General features: G+C 44.0%; 1 protein-coding gene across 1 annotated transcript in view; it reads right to left on the bottom strand.

Annotated features, from left to right (window-relative positions):
- LOC140719327 (cathepsin D-like) overlaps positions 1 to 18392 on the bottom strand; it is a 35558-nt gene extending 17166 nt beyond the window's left edge. The window contains exons 1-2 of the mRNA XM_073033885.1: positions 18234 to 18392; positions 1934 to 2084 (exon numbers count right to left, since the gene is read on the bottom strand). Of these exons, the coding sequence (XP_072889986.1) occupies positions 1934 to 2084; positions 18234 to 18295 (213 nt within the window). The 5' untranslated portion in view covers positions 18296 to 18392. The remainder of the gene's footprint in view (positions 1 to 1933; positions 2085 to 18233) is intronic.
- Between the last annotated feature and the right edge of the window lie 1667 nt (positions 18393 to 20059).

Here is a 20059-nt window from a genome sequence, read left to right as displayed (position 1 = left end):
TTCCCACTAATTTTTGCTTTGTCAGACAGACAGACATACTTTATTGATCCCGAGGGAAATTGGGTTTCGTTACAGCCGCACCAAGGACAGTGAAGAAATATAGCAATATAAAACCATAAATAATTAAATAATAATAAGTTAATCATGCCAAGTGGAAATTAGTCCAGGACTAGCCTACTGGCTCAGGGTGTCTGACACTCCGAGGGAGGAGTTGTAAGGTTTGATGGCCTCAGGTAGGAATGACTTCCTATGACGCTCAGTGTTACATCTCGGTGGAATGAGTCTCTGGCTGAATGTACTCCTGTGCCTAACCAGTACATCATGGAGTGGATGGGAAACATTGTCCAAGATGGCATGCAACTTTGGCGGTGGTGTCTGAAAAGAGGATGCTGTCCGAGAGTCCAGTTCCACTCCCACAACGTCGCTGGCCTTACGAATGAGTTTGTTGATTCTGTTGGTGTCTGCTGCCCTCAGCCTGCTGCCCCAGCACACAACAGCAAACATGATAGCACTGGCCACCACAGTCTCGTATACCCTTCTGCTTTTACAATAGCTTTGACTTCCCTCATCAGTCATGGTTGTATTATACTATTTTACCATTTGAGTATTTCTTCATTTTAACACGTCCTGCACCTTCCTCATTTTCCCCCCAGAAACACTTGCTAGGCCTCGCTCCAATGCTCCCCTAACCTCTTCAATATGGCCATCTCCTCTTTCTTTCCAGTCCTGATGAAGGTGGTCAAGATCAACTGTTCATTTCTCTCCATGGGAGAAAGCACGGTAGTGTAGCTGTTAGCACAGCGCTTTACAGTACCAGTGACCCAGTTTCAATTCCCGCCATTGCTGTAAGGAGTTTGTACGCTCTCCCCATCACCATGGGGGTTTCCTCCGGGTGCTCCAGTTTCCTCCCGCAGTCCAAAGACGTACCAGTTCGTAGGTTAAGTGGTCACTGTAAACTGTCCCGTGATTAGGCTAGGGACTTAAGTAAAAAATGGCATTGCTGGGCAGCATAGCTCAGAGGGCTGAAAGGGTCTATTCCACGCAGTATTTCAATAAAAAAATTCCCTGACCTGACCTGTTGACTGCCCCCATCTTTTTATGTTGCTCCAGATATGAGAGCAAGGAAGGAGAGCAACATAAATCAGAAACAGCACAAAGTTAGGGAAGGAGTGTGTACAAATGATAATCCAGAGACACCGACCACGACCACAAGATATAGGAGCAGAATTAGGCCATTTGGCCCATTAAGTCTGCTCCACCATTTCATCATGGTTGGTCAGGGCATGAAGTGCTTTGGGGAGAGGAAAATTGGATCAATCAAGATTCTATCAACCACTGCTTTAAATATACATAAAGGCTTTGCCACAGGCAGATCTGGAGGCAAGGAGCTCCACAGATTTACCACCCTGTTTATGGGAGGGGGCTTAGGGGTTCTAACATTTAACTGTTATTCATTCTTTGGGGCACTCCTGTTTTTGTGGATGTTTGCAAAGAAAAAGAATTTCAGGATGTATATTGTTTACATTTGACATTAAATGTACCTATTGAAACCTTTGGCTAAAGAAATTCCTCTTCATCTCCATTCTAAAGGACACCCCTGTGGCCATGTCCTCTGGTCTTAAGACTCCCACCACAGGAAACATCCTCTCCACAGCCACTCTATTGCAGCCTTTCACCATTTGATAGGTTTCAATGAGATCAGCCCTCATTCTTCTGAATTCTAGTGAATACAGGCCCAGAGCCATCAGACACTCTTCATATGACAAACTGTTCAATCCTGGAACCCTTTTGAACCTCTAATTTCAGGACATCCTTTTGAAGATAAGGGGAACAAAGATGCTCACAATACTCCATGCGAGGCCTCACCATTGCTTTATAAAGTCCTGCAGAGACTGCAGTGGACAGTCCTTGCTTAGAAGGAACATGTACTCACATCCAGGTAGTTTGTGAGGATTTCCGGAGTATCTCCCGAGGACTTGGTATACTTCCCATTCCCAAGCTGTCCGGCAGCAACAAGATTCTCAACAGAGCCTGCAACATCCGTCAGCGAATGGCGCATGGACTGGAATTTTGTCAGCGGAATTCTGTGAAACAGTGAAAGATGTTGAGTACTTCTCCCCATAAACTGCCTTCACCCCCCTCTTTATGTACTCCCCAATTCTAGTCTTCAACCACCCCTCCGTGTGTTCCCCAATCCTGTCCCTACAGTTACTTGCCAAAAAAAGTTTATTGTCATTTACTTATATACTGTCAAACAAGACAATGTTTCTCCAGAGCAGGATGTAAAGCACAGTAGCACACACAACTTAGAACAGGTACTTAGAAAGTGGAAGGCCTTTAAAATAAAAAATGTACAAAGTTTGTCTGTGCCTGTCAGAATAAAAAGGTAAAGGTAGCCAAGGTTCCCTAAACCTGTTTTCAAGGGATATCGAGGCCCTGGATAAGAAAAAGAGGGAGATGCCTAGCTGGTATAGGCAAGTAGGAACAAATGAGGTTCTTGTGGAGTACAAGAAATGCAAGAGTACACTTAAAGAAATCAGGAGGGCTAAAAGGTGGCATGAGGTTGCATAGCAGACAAGGAGTATCCCAAGGGATTCTCCTGACACGTCAAAGCAATAGGATTGCAAAGAGCAAAATTGACCCTCTGGAAGACCAAAATGGTAATCCATGTGTGCGGCCAAAACAGACGAGAAAAGATCTTAAATGCGTTCTTTGCATTTGTATTTACTCGGAGATGGATAGAGTCCATAGAATCGAGGCAAAAATCAGCGTCAACTTCATGGACCCTGTATAGTTTAGAGAGGGTGTTTGCTACCCTGAGGCAAATCAGGGTGGATAAATCCCCAGGGCCTGACAAGGTGTTCTCTCAGACCTTACAGGAGGCAAGTACAGAAATTGTTGAGGCCCTAGCAACAGGAGGGGTACCATAGGATTGGATGAGAACCAATGTTGTTCTACTGTTTTAAAAAAAAGGCTCTAAACATAGAGCAGGAAATTATAGGCTGGAGAGTCTGACATCAGCTGTGGGAAAGTTATTGGAAGAAATTCCAAGGGACCAGATATACAAGTACTTTGACAGACATGGACTGATTAAGGATTGTCAGCATGGCTTTGTGTGTGATAGATCATGTCTAAACAACCTTGGAGTTTTGAGGAAGTTACCAGGAAAGTGTATGAAGGCAAGGCAGTGGCTGTTGTCTACATACACCTTGGAAATTGGTCAAGAAGGTTCAGTCGCTTGGCATTCAGGATGAGGTAGTAAATTGAATTAGACATTGGGTTTGTGGGAGAAGCCTGAGAGTTACCTCTCTGACTGGAGGCCTGTGACTAGTGGTGTGCTGCAGGGGATCAGTCCTTTGTTGTTAATCTATAATCAATTAACTGGATGATAATGTGGTTAACTGGATCAGCATATTTGCTGACGACGCCAAAATTGGGGATGTAGTGGACAGTGAGGTAGGCCATCATGGCTTGCAGTGGGATCTGCATCAGTTGGGAAAATAGGCTGAAAAATGGCAGACGGAATTCAATACAGACAAGTGGGAGGTGTTGCAATTCAGTAGGACCAACAAGAGTAGGTCTTACAGTGAATGGTAGGGGACTGAGTGTGGTAGAACAAAGTGATCTGGGAATACAGACCCTTAAATCATTGAAGGTGGCATCATAGGTAGAGTCGTAAAGAAAACTTCTGGCACATTGCCATTTGTAAATAACAATACTGAGTATAGAAAGTGGGATGTTACGTTGAAGTTGTATATGATGTTGGAGTATTGTATGTGGGTTTGGTCACCTACCTACAGGAAAGATACAAATAAGATTGAAAGAGTACAGAGAAAATTTACAAGGATGTTGCTGGGACTGAGGACCCAAGTTATAGGGAATGATTAGGACTTTATTCCTTGGAACATAGAAGGTAAGAGGGGAGATTTGATAGAGGTATACAAAATTATGAAGGGTATAGATGGAGTAAGTGCAAGGAGGCTTCCACACCCCCCCCCCCTCCATGAGGTTGAGTGGGACAACAATCAGAGACCACAGGTCAAAGGTGAAATGTTTAAAGAGAACAAGGGACACTTCTTCACTCAAAGGGTGGTGAGAGAGTGGAACGAGCTGTCAGCGCAAGCCGTGGATGCAATTTTGATTTCAACATTCAAGAGAAGTTTGGATACGTACATGGAATGGCAAGACTGTAGGGCTAAGAACTGGGTGCAGGTTCTTGGAACAAGGCAAGTTAAATAGTTCAGCACGGAGTGGATGGGCCAAAGGGAATGGCCCGTTTCTGTGCTGTAGCTTTCAATGACTATTACCCATTGGCTACAAGTCCAAGTTGTTAAAACAGTTAGGGAGATGATAGACACAAGAGATTCTACAGATGCTGGAAATCTTGAGGAACTTAGGTCAGAAGCATCCATGGAGGGAAATGGATAGTCAGCATCTCCTGATGAAGGGTCTGCGCCCAAAATAGTGACCATTTCCCTCCACAGATGCTGCCTGGCCTGCTGAATTCCTCCAGTACTTTGAGGGTATTGTAGAAAGGAGATGAGATAGATCTGTATACCATTGAAGATATGCAATTTCATTGAAAATTCAATATAGTTGATTTATTTTTAAAATGTCAGGACATTCTCAAAGGGTTGAAGATACCATCCCCTCTGCTCAGACATGGCTCCTCCATAGAGTTAACAGCACCAAGCTCCAAGGAGTTCACATCACAAAAGATCTCACTTTGTTCCTCAATATCACTTCCCTGATTAAGGCCTAGCAGCACCTCCACTTCCTAAGGAGCAAGTGAGGCTCCCCCCGTCATCTTAACTGAATTTTACAGGAACACCACTGACAGCATCCTGACAAGTTACATCTCCATCTGTTACAGGAGCATCGGACAGAAGTCCCTACACAGTACTGAGAATGGCTGAGTGGATCACAGGGGTCGCCCCACCATCCATCAGGGACATTTATCAGGAGTGCTACATACTCAGGGCTCTTAGTGTTCAAGGATCACACCCATCCAGCGTCCTGACTTTCTACCATCAGGTAGGAGACCCCAAATGCACAAAAGACCAGAACGGTCAGGATGGGAAACAACTTCTTTCCCAGGCCATTAAGCTTCTGAACCCCCCACTGCATCCAAAATGTCTCTGGATAACTTGTACTGTCCCCCTACAATATTTAATTGCAGCCAGTGGCCAAGCCATTATGATCAGGCCAAATACTGGGAGCACCAACATTTCACGTTAATCTAAAAAGCTAATATTCACCTCTCTTCTGCCGCACAGCAAGATCAGAGTTTGATTCCTGTCTTTAAGGAGAAGGTACAGTCTCCTCATGACCACGTGGCTTTCCCGAGTGTTCTGGTTTCCTCTCAGGTTAGGGTTAGCATGTCGTGGACAAGCTAAGCTGGTGCTATTAGCATTGCGACATTGCCGATTCACTGAGTTCAGGACTTCAGGATTATCTGACCCTAGGTCAAAACCCACCAAGAATACAGGCTCAGAGTGGATGTTTTGGGAAGATTCAATCTTGTCCAAGCAGACCTGACCTTGGTATATCAGCTCAAGTTTAATTGTCATTCAGCCATACAACACTTACACAACTAAACGAAACATCACTCCACTGGGATTGGGGGGGGGTGGGGGGCAAGGTGCAAAACACTGTTGCACACAGCACATCTAGTCACAAAAATATGAGCACTAATCCCCAAACGGAATGGCCTGAGGATCGGATATGGTCCTGGAGCCACATTTCTGCAAGAACAAGAATGCAGCAGTTGATAAAGATGATGGACATAAAGCAGCAGGCCTCGTGCTGGGCCAACCTCAAGTGTTCCAGCTTGTATTGCAGGAACCGAACAGTAGAGGGCAGCACTGACGAGCAGCCAATCTCCAACCTGCTGTGACTCTGCTCTCCCACATGGCCTCCAGTGAAAGGCTGTAACAGCCACACCAGGGCCCGAGGGTCTGGTCTGTACAACAACCCAGGACACTTAGCTGCCCCGCCAGTTTCACCAATGAACCAGTAGCAGTATTTTATATTACCAACGTCCAACCAGGTCTTTAATCAGAAGCATTTAAGACACATTATTGTCACAATTAGCAAAATGCAGTGGAAAACCTTGCCTTGAATATTGCTCATATAGATCACTCCATTACACAGTGCATTGAGGTAGAACAAGGTAAAACAGTAACAGAATGCACAATAAAGTTTTAAAGCTACTGAAAAACTGCAGTGCAATAAAATACAAGATCATAAACAGACAGACTGAGGCCAGGAGTCTATCTTATCGCACAAGAGGTCCTCTCAAGAGTCTGATAACAGAAGCTCTCCTCCAGCCTGGTGACACACCCTTTTAGGTTTTGTATCTTCTACCCACTTTTCTTTGGGGGGGGGGGGGGGAGAACAGGAGAGAATGTACAGGGTGGGTTGGGTCTTTGATTGTGCTGGCTGCTTTACCAAGGCAGTAAGTGTAGACAGAATCCATAGAGGGAAGGCTGGTTTCCGTGATGGACTGGGCTGTGCCTACAAAAAGTGCATTATCAATGTATACAGTATACAACCCCAAGATTCATCTTCTCCACAGACAGCCATGAAACAAAGAAAACCATGGAACCTGTTCAAAGAATAAACCAACACGTAGCCACACACATGCAAAACAGCAACAAATGAGTGAAAAAAGCAATCAAATAGAATCCAGGTATATTCAGTCCAGCTCAGTGTTCGTTATCTGGAGGCCGCCCCGATTCAAAACAAATGCCCAGAATTGCAACAAGAAACACATCATAATGTGAACTACGGGTCCAAAACCAGAAACTGCATCGATTAAACCTTGCCCTAGACCCAGGATTCCAGCACGATCCTCAGTCAGCATTGAGGGGAGAGAGAGAGAGAGACACCATCTGAACTCAGGGACCTTCGTCCGGCAGCAGTGAGCGAGAGACTCTCCAGTTTCTTGGTCTTGAGCAGAGCAGTTGCTGTACATTGTGCATCCAGGTAGAATGCTTTCTACGGTGCATCAATAAAAACTGGCAAGTGTCAATGGAGGCGTGCTGAATTTCTTCAGCATCCTGAGAAAATAGATATTGACGTGCTTTCTCGGCTGTGGAATTTAGAGTGGTGATGCAGAAGAGTGCTGAACACTCAATGTCCCCAGAAATTCCCCACAGTAAAAACATTCCCGGGGACTCCCCCCCCCCCCCCCCACGCCGATTACATGATTTTTCATAGAACAAATATTTTTCATGAAGTAACTTCACACTTCCTGGCTCTTTACTCAAAGCCCCAAAAGGCCAGGATCTGGGGTGTCAGGACCAGAGGAGAGGGATGGGCTAGTTCAGCTCACTGCTCCAAGATGTTTACTCCGTTCTGCAGTTTTGTATCTGTGGACAGACTTTTTCACGAGCATCAGCTCCGAATGCAAACTTGCTTGCCTTTATTGTTTTCTCTGCACGTTGAGTGTTTGTCAGTCTTGTGTGTTTTTTTTAAAAAAAAGTCATTTTGGGTGTTTGTTTTGCTTGTAAGGAGACAAATTTCAAAGTTGTATACACTACCTTGAACATTTAAAATTTGCCCCCCCCCCCTTTAAGAATCCTGTCCAATCCTCTTTTCATTTGAGTTATTTCCAACCCCAGGTTGCATAGGAGCATAGCGGTTCGAGTGACGGTAGTACAGGGCCAGTGACACAGGTTCGATTCCACTGCTGTCCAAAATAGGAGTCTCTATGTTCCCCAACAACACACACAAAATGCTGGTAGAACACAGCAGGCTAGGCAGCATCTATAGGGAGAAGCATTTTGTGTGTTGTTGTTGTTTGAATTTCCAGCAACTGCAGATTTCCTCGTGTTTGCTCTCTACGTTCCCCCGCGGGTTTCCTCCCACATTCCAAAGGCCTGAGTTAGTGGTTTAATTGATCACATGTGTAACTGGGAGGTGCAGGCTTGATGGGCCAGAAGGCAAATAGCACCCATTTGTCACATGCACATTGAAACAATGGAACGCATCATTTGTGTCAAATCACATCAGCAAGGACTGTGTACCGCTGGTGCCCACATAGCATCCCTACAACTCACTAAACTTAACCGTACATCTTTGGAACATGGGAGGAAACTGGAGGAATGTGACAGAGCCTGTGGCATGTTAAACTGTAGTTTTTAAAATGGACTTGGGTCACGGTGTCTTTGGGGACTTTCACTATGATTTGCATGGAGGTTGATACTTCCTACTGAAAGAAATGGAGGGAAGTTCGATGGTGTACGCGTGTGGCTTTGAGGTTTAGTGTTTTCCTGTCATTCATTCTTTGCGGTTTTCTTCCATCTCCCATGGGATTTTCTTCTGTTTCGTGGATGTGTTGTAGGAATGGTTTACCAGTGAAGAGCAAGAATTTCAGGTTGTATATGTTCTGAAATTAAATGGAACTGTGTTGCCTTAAGGCATTCATTTAGTTTGTTATATTTTCGCTTTAGTAATTCATTTGTAATCATTTTCTAGTTAAAGTTAAGGTTGTTGAAAGTAAATTCGTTGTCTGTGATACATCGCGGCATGCGATGACATCACACCTGGTTTCGCCGCGTCTTGTGGGAAAATACCGGTTTGGAGAAACGGGGAGGGGGGGGTTGTGTGTGCAGGATTAGCACGAGAGAAGTTTTCTTTCTACGCACTAGAAACATCAGAGAAGCAACGCCATAATTTCATAAGATAATTGATATGTTGAAGTAAAAATGTTAACGCTGATTCTGTTAAAAGTAATGATGGTTGATAAAGTTTATGTTCTTTGTTATTTAAAGAGTTGCGGATAGTTTGTGTTGAAGTGTATTTAAAGCCAGTCAATGGCATAGGTAGATTCTGACTGTATGTTGTACTTTAATGTAATACAGTTGTAGTTTTACTTTTGCAAGTATTTATGATGTAAACGTGATGCCAAAAGGAAACAAATACTGTATATTTTCTATTGTTTTATCAACAGTTTTCACCATACGTTAATGTGGAAGAGTGAACAGTAAACGGTTAATCTTACTGGGATCCTGCCTCATTGACCGGTTTATACTTGGTGTTTAGTTCAGAGTTTTTACACCTGTGCAAGAACACTACAGGGACCATTCAGTGCGGAAGGGTCTGTAAATGTGCAATATTTACAATAATAAAAATACCCCTCCCTAATCACTCTCCTGATTATGATTTTCCTTCAAGGCAGGCAGCCAAGTGGGTCATCTCACTGAGAAAAGATTTGAGTAGAAGGGGGATAAAGTGAATGAGAACACGTGGGAGAAGCCTACTAGTGCTTGTGACCACAAGCAACTCCTACACTCAATTGCCTCAATTACTCACTCTGTGTGCCCTCCAACAGGTGCATTTTACAGCAGCTGGTTAACATAGCAGGCCACCCAGTACCCAGAGGAAACCCATGCAGTCCCAGGGAAAAAAAGTGCAGATGTCTCAGTTCCCAAAGTTGGGATAGAACCCATTTCACTTGACCCAAGGTGGTGACCCACCCATCAGTTGTGGACAAGGGCATAGCTATTTATTAGAGATTTCCCCTTTTTGTCGCCTGTAGTTCATAGCACAGCAAAAATGCATTGCTTGCATCAACTAACAGCCCAAAGATGTTCAGAAGCAGCCCACAGGAGTCACCACACTTCCAGTGCCATTATAGCATCCCCACAACTTAATAACTCGATCCGGTCTTCCAGAATGTTGTGGGCAGTGAAACTAGAGCACCCAGAGGAAACCCACACAGTGGCAGGAAAAATGTACAAATTCTTCACAGAGGGTGGCAGGAATTAAAACCCCAATCTGTTACAGCAACTGCAATGCAACAGCATTTCCAAGAACTGCATGATTTCAAGGTATTCACCAAAAAACAAATGAACACCAGGAATTCAGAAGAATTATTTTTAAAATAAGTGCATAGGGCACTGGGAAAGTGGAACTCACTCACAGAAGTTGTTGGGGCAAACAGTATCAGTGCATTTAAGGTAAGACAGGACAAGTGTGGGGGGGGGGGGGGGGAGGAGTGAGTTGAGCCCAGGCTCTTGGACTCCCTCCCATCCTCAAAAATTCTTACCAAAGGACAGTCAGTTCCAAGTAATCCTGCTCCTACCATCCATCCACACACTACAAGCAAATTACAAGCAACCAACTGAATGGCCACTGGGACAAGAGGGGCAGCTGGGGCACCCAGAGGGAGAAAGTGCAAACTCCACAGAGACCATAGCTCAAACTGAGGTCACTGGAGTCAAGAGATGACAACTCTACCATCAGTAGCACCCACACACCAGAATCAGATTTAGTATTATTAAAACATTCTGGACTTGGAGAGTATAGCAAAATATTAACTTCAGCAACCAATCTTCAGAGCTGGACATGGGACTGTAGCTTAAATTTAAAAAGCAGCTCTGGACAATAGGCTACTAGAGCTGTGAACAACAGTCAACTGAAAAACCAGACAGTGTGGATAAACATTGTTTGGAGCGTGGATGTAAAGAAGATGGTGTGAAAGTTGTGTGCAATTCAAAAAATACTGCAGTTACACTAAATATAGAACTGTCCTTTGATCTTCAGCATACAAAATGTCATGTCGTGTTTGACAGGCCTCTTCCTCCAAAAGGGTCTCAATACGATTCCTGCTACTTGCTTGTTGGATAAACCACTTATATCCACTAGCTTCAGTCTCTCTGATGACTTTATTCACACTACAAAAATATCATCGACATGTCGTAAATCTGTTGTTTACCAGGTTACCACAACAGATTACTAGTTCTGGTAACCAGTCAACTCCAAGTATCTAACTGAAGACTATTACACCAAGATGTACCCTTCATTTTAGTGGGACAGTAGTGTAGTGGTTAGCACAACGCTTTCCAGTACTAGTGACCTGGGTTCAATTCCCGCCACTGCCTGTAAAGACTTGTATATTCTTCGTCCCGTTTCCTCCCACAGTCCAAAGATGCACCCGTTGGAAGGCGGAAGGCTAAAATTGGTCATTATAAATTATCTTTGATTAAATGGGGGGGGGGGTTTGCTGGGCAGTGTGATTTGAAAGGCCTATTCTGTGCTGCTTAATAAATATTGGCTCCAAACTCCACCTTAGTCCCCAGGTCAATACATCAACTGCAGTTTAGTTTTAACTAAACCACTCCAGGTTATCCTTTATATAAACCAAGGAGAATTAGATTAAATAATAATTCACACCTGGATGATTGTTATATACATATAGACCACCAACTACTCTCCCCTGTTCTCTCTCCCCCCCCCCCCCCAGCCAAATGGGGCCCAACCAACTTTTGGGCATCTCATATTCCAAAACCTTTCCTCCTCCCCTTCCACAAGAACTCCTCATTTTCCAGTTTATCATTCCTACTCAGCAATCTATGTAGGAGTGGAGAATGTCACACCACCACCAGGTTCAGGAACAGTTATTCTCCCTCAACCACCAGATGCCTGAACTGGCAATGATAACTTCATTCACGTCACTGAACTGATTCCACAGCATGTGTACTCACTTTCAAGGACTCTACAACTCTTATTTTGTATTTGCACAATTTTTTGGCTTTTGCACATTAGTTATTTATCTGTCTTTGTGCAGTTTTTCATTGAAACTATTCTTTTTGTACGTAGTATGTCCACAGGAAAGTGAATCTTGGGGTTGTATATGATAACACATACATACTTTGATAACAAAATTTACTTTTGAACTTGTCAATAAACTAACCAAGTGGGCAAAAAAAATGTACTTCACTCAAGGGGGAAAATAAAAGATACACTTAGAGACCAACTAAGTCACAGAATTAAAGTTATGATATTAAATCTTCAGCAGGGCCTCCCAACCTTTATGCCACGGAGGCTTACTGAGGGGTCCACGGGCCCTTGGCTCAGAGCAATTGTAACTGTCTGTCCACCTACAGTGATGGTACTCACACTACCAAAATGGTACTTGTGAATATATTAACGACACCAGCTGACTCATGGTTTTGGAACAGTAAAGCCGTACCAGAACTGTACGAAACAGTTAGCCACAACTAGAGTATGCGCGCAGAGTACTGGCCATGCCACAGGAAGGATATGACAACTCTAGAGAAGGTTGTAGGAGTGGTTTACCAGAATACCATTAGAAACAACAGCTTCCTCATGATGAGAGACAGAGGTGGTTTTCTTTTGAACAGAAACAGCCAATGGAAGGTTTGATCGACGCATGTCGTTATAAGGGGGAGAACAAGGTTCGGCATTTCCCTTGGCAGAGACATCACAACTAAAGGACCTGGGATTAAGATTGATGGATCAGAAGGAAGTTAAAACAAATGTTCACCGTCAGCATTACTCACTGGAACAAAATACATGAAAGACCAAAAGGGAGGGAACTACCTTCATTCTGAAGTACTGGATGTGATCTGCCATATTATAGAGGGCTGGTTTCACCTGAATAGTTGGTTTTTGACTAGAATGGGTACAATGAGCAAAAATAAATAAATAAATAATCCTCTATTATAAATAGTAGATTCTGGTTAATTGGGATACATTAGGAACAGTACATTTTAAGCCCAATTTAGCAGCTACCCCAATTGGCCGAAGTTTCATGGAAATAGTCAAGTAGGTATTAAAAAAAGAGAAACTCCCATCTAACCAAGTAACATAGAACATAGAACAATACAGCACAGTACAGGCCCTTCAGCCCAATGTTGAGCCGACCCTTAAACCCTGCCTCCCATATAACCCCCCCCCCCCACCTTAAATTCCTCATTAGGTTTTTAAATGAAATACAGAACAAATTAGAATGCTATCAATATTGCTACAGTACTATAAAACTATTAGTTCCCAATTATCAAAAGGTGAATTGATAACCATATAACAATCACAGCACGGAAACAGGCCATTCCGGCCCTCCTAGTCCGTGCCGAACTCTTAATCTCACCTAGTCCCACCTACCTGCACTCAGCCCATAATCCTCCACTCCTTTCCTGTCCATATACCTATCCAATTTTACCTTAAATGACACAACTGAACTGGCCTCTACTACTACAGGAAGCTCATTCCACACAGTGATCTAGTGTACACTGCCATGTTCTGAACAAAATCAGACTGAGTATACTTAATGGGCTGCCTTCGTAGGAATTTTTAGATGATTACATCTACCGAATCTTCATTTTCATTGTAACATTCAAGATGGTCGCCAATACCTTCAAATTCTTCATAGTTCTAACTTGAAGTACTGAAATAGTTTCATTTCCACTCCTGGCCATTTCTAGCTTCTCTATGCCCGTATGCTTGAAACTGCAGGGAGCAAAAGGGTTTCCGGTTGTCTTCCTTATTTCTCACTACCAATGTGTAACCAGAGCCCACTGTATCCGAATTCATGCCCCTACATCACCAGCACCCCCCACAAAGCCTCTGATTAGAATCTAGTCTTAGCTCAACACTGCAAATCCATTATCGAGAATGAGCTTTCAATCATCCTTGAATTCTAATGCTATTCAGAGAGCAACCAGGAGCACTGTTGTAGGTCTGGAGTCACATGGAAAAGGGTAGCAAACTTCTTTCCCAACAGTAAATCAGAATCAGGTATAAATTTAACCTGCATATGTCATGAAATTTGTCTTTACAACAGCAGTACAATGCAATACATAATAAAAGTCATGAATTACAGCAAATATATTAAACAGTTAAATTCAACAGCTAGTGCAGAAACAAATAGTAGTGAACCTGTGGAATTCGTTGCCATGATGGCTGCAGAGACTAAGTAATTGGGTATATTTAAAGTGGAGGTTGATAGGTTCTTGATTAATGTCAAGGGTTACAGGGAGAAGGCAGGAGGCTCGAGTTGAGAGGGATAATAATCAGCCACGATGGAATGGCAGGGCAGACTTGATGGGCCAAATGGCCCAATTTTGCTTGTGTCTGATGGTCATGTATCCTACATTGTGCACCAAGGGCTTCCATGACAACATTAGGAGGGTTATTATTGTAATTCAAAGTAAATGTTATCAAACGACTTGAATGTTACCATACACAAACCCGAGACCCTTTTTCCTGTGGACATACCCAACAATTCTATATAGTATCTGTAAACAGGATCAATGAAAGAGAAGAGCACAGAAAACTGTAAATGCAAATATAAATAGATAGCAATAACTAACAAGAACATGAGATAATGAGATATCTCATTAAAGTGAGATCATTGGTTGTGCAAATAGCTCAATAGATGGGCACGTGAGTGTGGTTATCCCTTTTGTTCAAGAGCCTAATCGCTCTTAAGGCAAGGATAAATTCTATTGATGAATCACGCATAAACAAAGTATATTAAGATTGTAAGGTGCAGAACAAATAATCTAGGAGACAGATGCTCAAAGTTTGCTTTTCTAAATAACATTGCCTGATAAAAATCACTTTGCTCATTCAGTATTTAAAAATCAACATTTGCACTTTCAAACTAAAAGTACCGTGATAATTTACATTGAACTTTGAACTCAGTCATTCATCAACTACTTTGCCAAGTTTGGTGACTATATAAAGCTGATTCAGTAGGCTGAACCTTTCACTAGCATCTTGATTTGCAGGATCTCAAGCCACAAGCTCCCTAGGAGCAGAATCTGGTACATACAATGATTCTCTTGTGTCACAGAAGATACTGAATATTAGGAATGGAGTTTTATTCATACAATAAAAACAGGCCTTCGGGTACACAGGGCTCATCTGCTGTGGTTGGCAGCTCATCTAGGAGAAGGAAAACTTTAATCTCAAACATTTGCTGCCTTGCGATTATACCCACTCATTGAAAAGGCCCCAGGAATAAGCCCCAAGGGAAAAAAAATATCTGGACCCATGTTGAGTTCAATGCTGAATGGCAGTTCCAAACTTCATTGGTCTCTGCCGTTCCTGAGGATTCCTCAGCTACGTGGAGAGGGGAAGCCTGCTTCATGAGCAACAACCTACTCTACATATCATACTGACCTGCATATCACCAAGACTGCTGGGACCCAAAATCCATGGTTGACCATGACAATGGAAAGTCCCAATAAACAAGCCATTCAGCCCATCACATCCATACTGACCATCAAGTTTCAATCTACATAGCATGCCAATTTATCAGTGCCAAGCCTATAATTTATAATACAGGCATAACATTTATCAATGCCTAGTCCAATGTTAAGCAACCTTATGTATTTATCATTCTGGGGTGTGGTTCGGTCGAGTCAATCTCAGATCTCGGCAATTTACTTGCAAGCACTTTGTCATCACGTGAGGTGACATCGTCAGGGCACTGGTGATTGTGGCATGTCCTCCGAACGCTCAGCCTTTATACACTTTTCAATCAGCAGATTGGACATCATCAGGAATGTTGTCCACATCAACTCATAATAGGATAGATGTCCAAGTATTTACAGAATTATTCACAGAAAACCTTGCTTCTATGAATTCTCATGCATGATACACATTTGCTTGCATCATCACTTCCACTGATGCCCAGTCAAACTTGCCCCCTCTAGTTCTTCATGGGTAGAGTCCAGGGAGAGTTGGTCATGCCACTTTACAGCCATTTGATGTTCATGGATCCTTGTAGATTGTTGGCTGATCTGGGAGAAAACTTAGTATCTACTGCAGTCCCCACGTTGGATTTCGTAGACCACATAGACATAGAAAATAGGTGCAGGAGTAGGCCATTCAGCCCTTCGAGCCTGCACCGCCATTCAGTATGATCATGGCTGATCATCCAACTCAGAACCCTGTACCTGCTTTCTCTCCATACCCCCGATCCCTTTAGCCACAAGGGCCATATCTTACATTGGTCTTGTCCTATAGCTTGGCTCATTCTTTTGTGAAATACTCACCTCAATGCTGCTGTTGGCTCGTGAGTGACTGAAATTCTATATTCTTAGAGCAGTCAGTTCATCATTTGAGATATTTCAAAACATATGGAAGGACAACCCATTTGGTCACTCCTTGGATGGTGCACTGCTGACCTCATAGATATCTTAGCATGAAGTTCTGTGGGTATCTGTTTCGTGCAAGTACTTTAAAATAGATGTTTCTCCTCTTTATTCTTTAGCTCCGTCAGGCTGCAGTGCATCTTTGCTGTTCAGTTTTGATACAGCTCTTTGCGTGCATTTGGGTGGTTGTTGCGGTGTGCCTTTTTAAATTACTGTGTTCTTACGGTTTCTTTCCAGCTACTAAGATCCAGAGTATTTCGTTCCCCTTAGTTGTGTGCAGGAAATGACATTAAACAATTTTGAACATCTTGAAAACAAGCTTTTTAATACCTTGGTGATTCAAGTGCACATCTAGATACTTAATGTTAAAACCACAAGACATAGGAGCAGAATTTAGCCATTCAGCCCATCGAGTCTGCTCCACCAATTCACCATTGCCGATTCATTATCCCCATTCTCCAGACTTCTCCCAGTATCCTTTGACGCTGACTAATCAAGAACCAATCAAACTATCCACTTTAAGTATACCCAATGGCTTGGCCTCCACAGTTTTCCACAGCTATCACAATTTCCACAGATTTCTCACTCGCTAGCTACAGAAATTCCCCCTCATCTCTGCTCCAAATGACTAACTGCCCTTTCTGGCCGTGGTTTCCAGATCCCAGTGCATGCTCTGAGTGAGAAGATTCACCCTTACACCTACTCCGTACTTTCTCAGGTGCCACCCCCCCCCCACCCTCCCAACTTCAGTCTCTTGCCTAACAGGGAGGAAAAGGTTTCTTCCAGTGCAACCAAGTCCTTCCTACGAGATGGTGACCAGAACTACACCGTGCTCCGGCTGTGGCCAAGCCCATGTTTTAGTGTGGAGACGAAAGATACATAGATGCTGAAAACTGCAGCAACAACAAAAAAACCTTGCAGAAACTCAAGGGTCATCTGACAACATCTCTGGAGCGAAGTGGGCAGTCAAGACCAGATGAAAGGTCTCAGCTCGAGACAGGTATTGGTCATTTCAATGCAACACACACACACACACACAAAATGCTGGAGGAACTCAGCAGGCCAGGCAGCATCTGGGAAAAGAGTCCTGCCGAGGGGTTTCGGCCCAAAACGTCAATTCTCCTCTCTTCCTAGATACTGCCTGGCCTGCGAGGCACCTCCAGCATTTTGTATGTGCTGCCCAGATTTCCAGCATCTGCAGATTTTCTCCTGTTTGTTACAGGTCATTTTCCTCCATAGATGATGCCTGAACCAGAGTTTCTCCAGAGTTTGAGTCTGTTTCTTTTTATAAAACTACACTGAAAAAATTCTCTACCCTTCTCTTTATTGCCCACTCTAGCTTCTTGCTCCTCAACTGTCAGCAACCTCTTCCCAATGCCCCTCCCCTCCCCGAGTTGTACATTGCATACATAATAAATGCACTTTGAACCAGCAGTCAACGTTTCAGGCCGCGATCCTTCGTCCTGACAAAGGGTCTCGGCCCGAAACATCGACTGCTCATGTCCACGGATGCTGCCCAACCTGCTGAGTTCCTCCAGCTTGTTTGTGCATGTTGCTTTGACCCCAGCATCTGCAGTGTACTTTGTGTTTACCTCTTAGCTAGTCCTCCCTTCCCACCACCCCACCTTTTTATTCTGGTCCCTTCCCCCTTCCTTCTCATTGAGGAGCCTCGGCCAAAACGTCAACGGTTTACTCCCTTTCACAGATGCTGCCTGACCAGCTGAGTTCCTCCAACAGTGTGTGTGTGTCTGCGGAATTCCAGCAACTGCAGAATTTCTTGCGTCACAGATATGTCTTGTGAGTGTGCACATGTGAATGAACTATTAAGAATGCCATAAATGAAAGAATTAAATGAAAAGGGGCGCGAGTTTTAAAATGAACTAGAAGCTTAGAACCTGTTGCCCAAGAAGCACGGGGAAACAACACCTCAAAGCCACTTTAGATCAGCAACTGAACGGGTCCACCTAGTTCTCCTTCACGTTACATAACGTACTGATTAAACAATCTTGAACAGGCTTAAGCAGGCTGCATTTCTAAGCCACAGTAGGCCAAGAGGTCTTTTGCCCCTTGTCGAGTTTAGTAATGTTAGAATTTTACAAGTCGAACCCCGCCATCGTGTTCAAAGGTGTTAACCCCGCCCAGGACTAACCAACCCTGCCAAATAATTAAACATTTTACTGCAAGCCCGTAAACCCCGTGATTCCTCCACCCCCCAACATAAACCACCACCTTACAAAAAAAATGCCTCAAAGTCGCTTACAACACCCTTAAGGTGCCCAAATTAATAACAAAGAGGCCAGAATAAACAACCTGTCTGCTCACCTGATAATGGCATCAGCAGTTAGCCATAACTTACAAAGTAACAGCACCTGGGCCCAGTTCATAGCGACTGCACCTGATTTTCCGAAACTCCAACCGGGCTCCCTCCTTCACTCAGCGAGGACACGAACTGTGGCCGGAGCACCGCGGCTAATAGACTCCGCTCCGCAACGCTGATTGGCCCGTGCCTGCTGCCAATCATCTCGGGTCACATGACAACACCAACTTTCTGCGGTCATGTGACATGCGCAGTCATATGATGGATCAGGCGACCGCCTGAAGGTCGTTTCAAGCCGGGCTAGATTGCCCGCGTGGATTGCGTTCGTCACTTTGCTGATATTAAATTTCACACGCGCATTTTGCCTGAGGAGTTGTCTGGTTTCTAACTTCCTGGGTCACTGGTGCAGGGCCGAGGTTTAAAATGCAAAAAAAAATATAGGCTAGTGCGTTGTGGAATGCACGCAGTCTTTCATAGTGAGCTCCCGCCCTGTTTTCAGGCGTAGGAATCAGAATCCGGTTTAATAAATAATAGCTATGTAAGTAGTGCAAAAATAGAGATGAGAAAAGTAGAGGGTTAGTGTTCATATCCATTCAGAAATCTGATGTCAGCGGGGAAGAAGCTATTCCTGCTTGTCGAGTGCGTGCCTTCAGGCTTCTATACCTTTTTCTGATGGTAGCAATGAGAACAAGGCATGGGTGATTGGGGGGGGGGGTCCTTAAGGAGGGGGACGCCGCCTTTTTGAGTCATCGCTCCTTAAAGCTGTCCCACTAGGGAGGCTAATGGCCGTGATGGAGCTGACAGAGTTTACAAATCCGTCAGTTTATTTCAATCCGGTGCAGTAGACCGCCCTCCACACACACACACACACGCAATGCTGTCCATGGAAGATCTGTAGAAATTTGCGCGTCATTGGTGATAAACTAAATCTTCTTAAACTCCAAATGAAATAGTGCTGCGTGTTGTGCCTTTGTAGCTGCATCGATATGTTACGTCCAAGATAGATCTTCAGAGAGGAACTTGAAATTGCTCACTCTCTCCACTTCTTGATCCCTCTATGAGGACTGGTGGGACTTCCCTCAACTTACTCTTTCTGAAGTCCACAATCAGTTATTTGGACTTACTGACATTGAGTGTAAAGTTGTTAAATTTCATGACACAGTTTGTTTCGGCCAATGCGTTTAAAAGCCTCTTTGGAAGGAGCTGTCTTGCTTCTGATTCCTGGGTCACTGGTGCCGGGCAGAGGTTCAAAATGGGGGGGGGGGGGGGGGAAATACACAGGCTAGTGCGTTATGATAGGCACGCAGTCTTTGTTACTGGGAGTCCCCGCCCTGTTTTTCAGACGTGAGACATCCCAAGGCAAAGGTTTCAAAGAATGAGTCGAGATGTTTATTCCCAGTGGCCCTTCTGGTGGCAGTTGTTGTCCGATAAGGACTGGAAACCTGTGCCGGGGAGTTTTTAAAGAGGAAAGCCTGTTTAATTAGAGCAGTTCCACTCTCTCGACCTCGGAAGTCTGGGTCCAGTGGTACAACTGGGGCATTCCTTGGTTTGCAAAGGATGACCTTCTGTGCATCATCATGCTCTTGGTCGTTGTAAATTGTCCTGTGATCAGGCTAGGGTTAAATCGGGGTTGCTGGGAGGCATGGCCAATAAGTAAATAAATAAGTTGGTCACATGGGTATAATTGGACAGTGTGGCTCCTTGGGCCAGAAGGGCCTGTTACAATACTGTATCTCTAAATAGTAAAATTAATAAAACCAGGCAGCCTGTTTAACACATGGATCCCTGGCTTCTATCTACTCTTCGTCTTCCTCATCCGCTGGGGCAACAC

Source organism: Hemitrygon akajei, chromosome 31 (assembly GCF_048418815.1).
Source record: "Hemitrygon akajei chromosome 31, sHemAka1.3, whole genome shotgun sequence".
In the NCBI taxonomy this organism is placed as follows: Eukaryota; Metazoa; Chordata; class Chondrichthyes; order Myliobatiformes; family Dasyatidae; genus Hemitrygon; species Hemitrygon akajei.
Note: the sequence above shows the minus strand (reverse complement) of the source record. Positions and strands in the feature narration are given on the sequence as shown.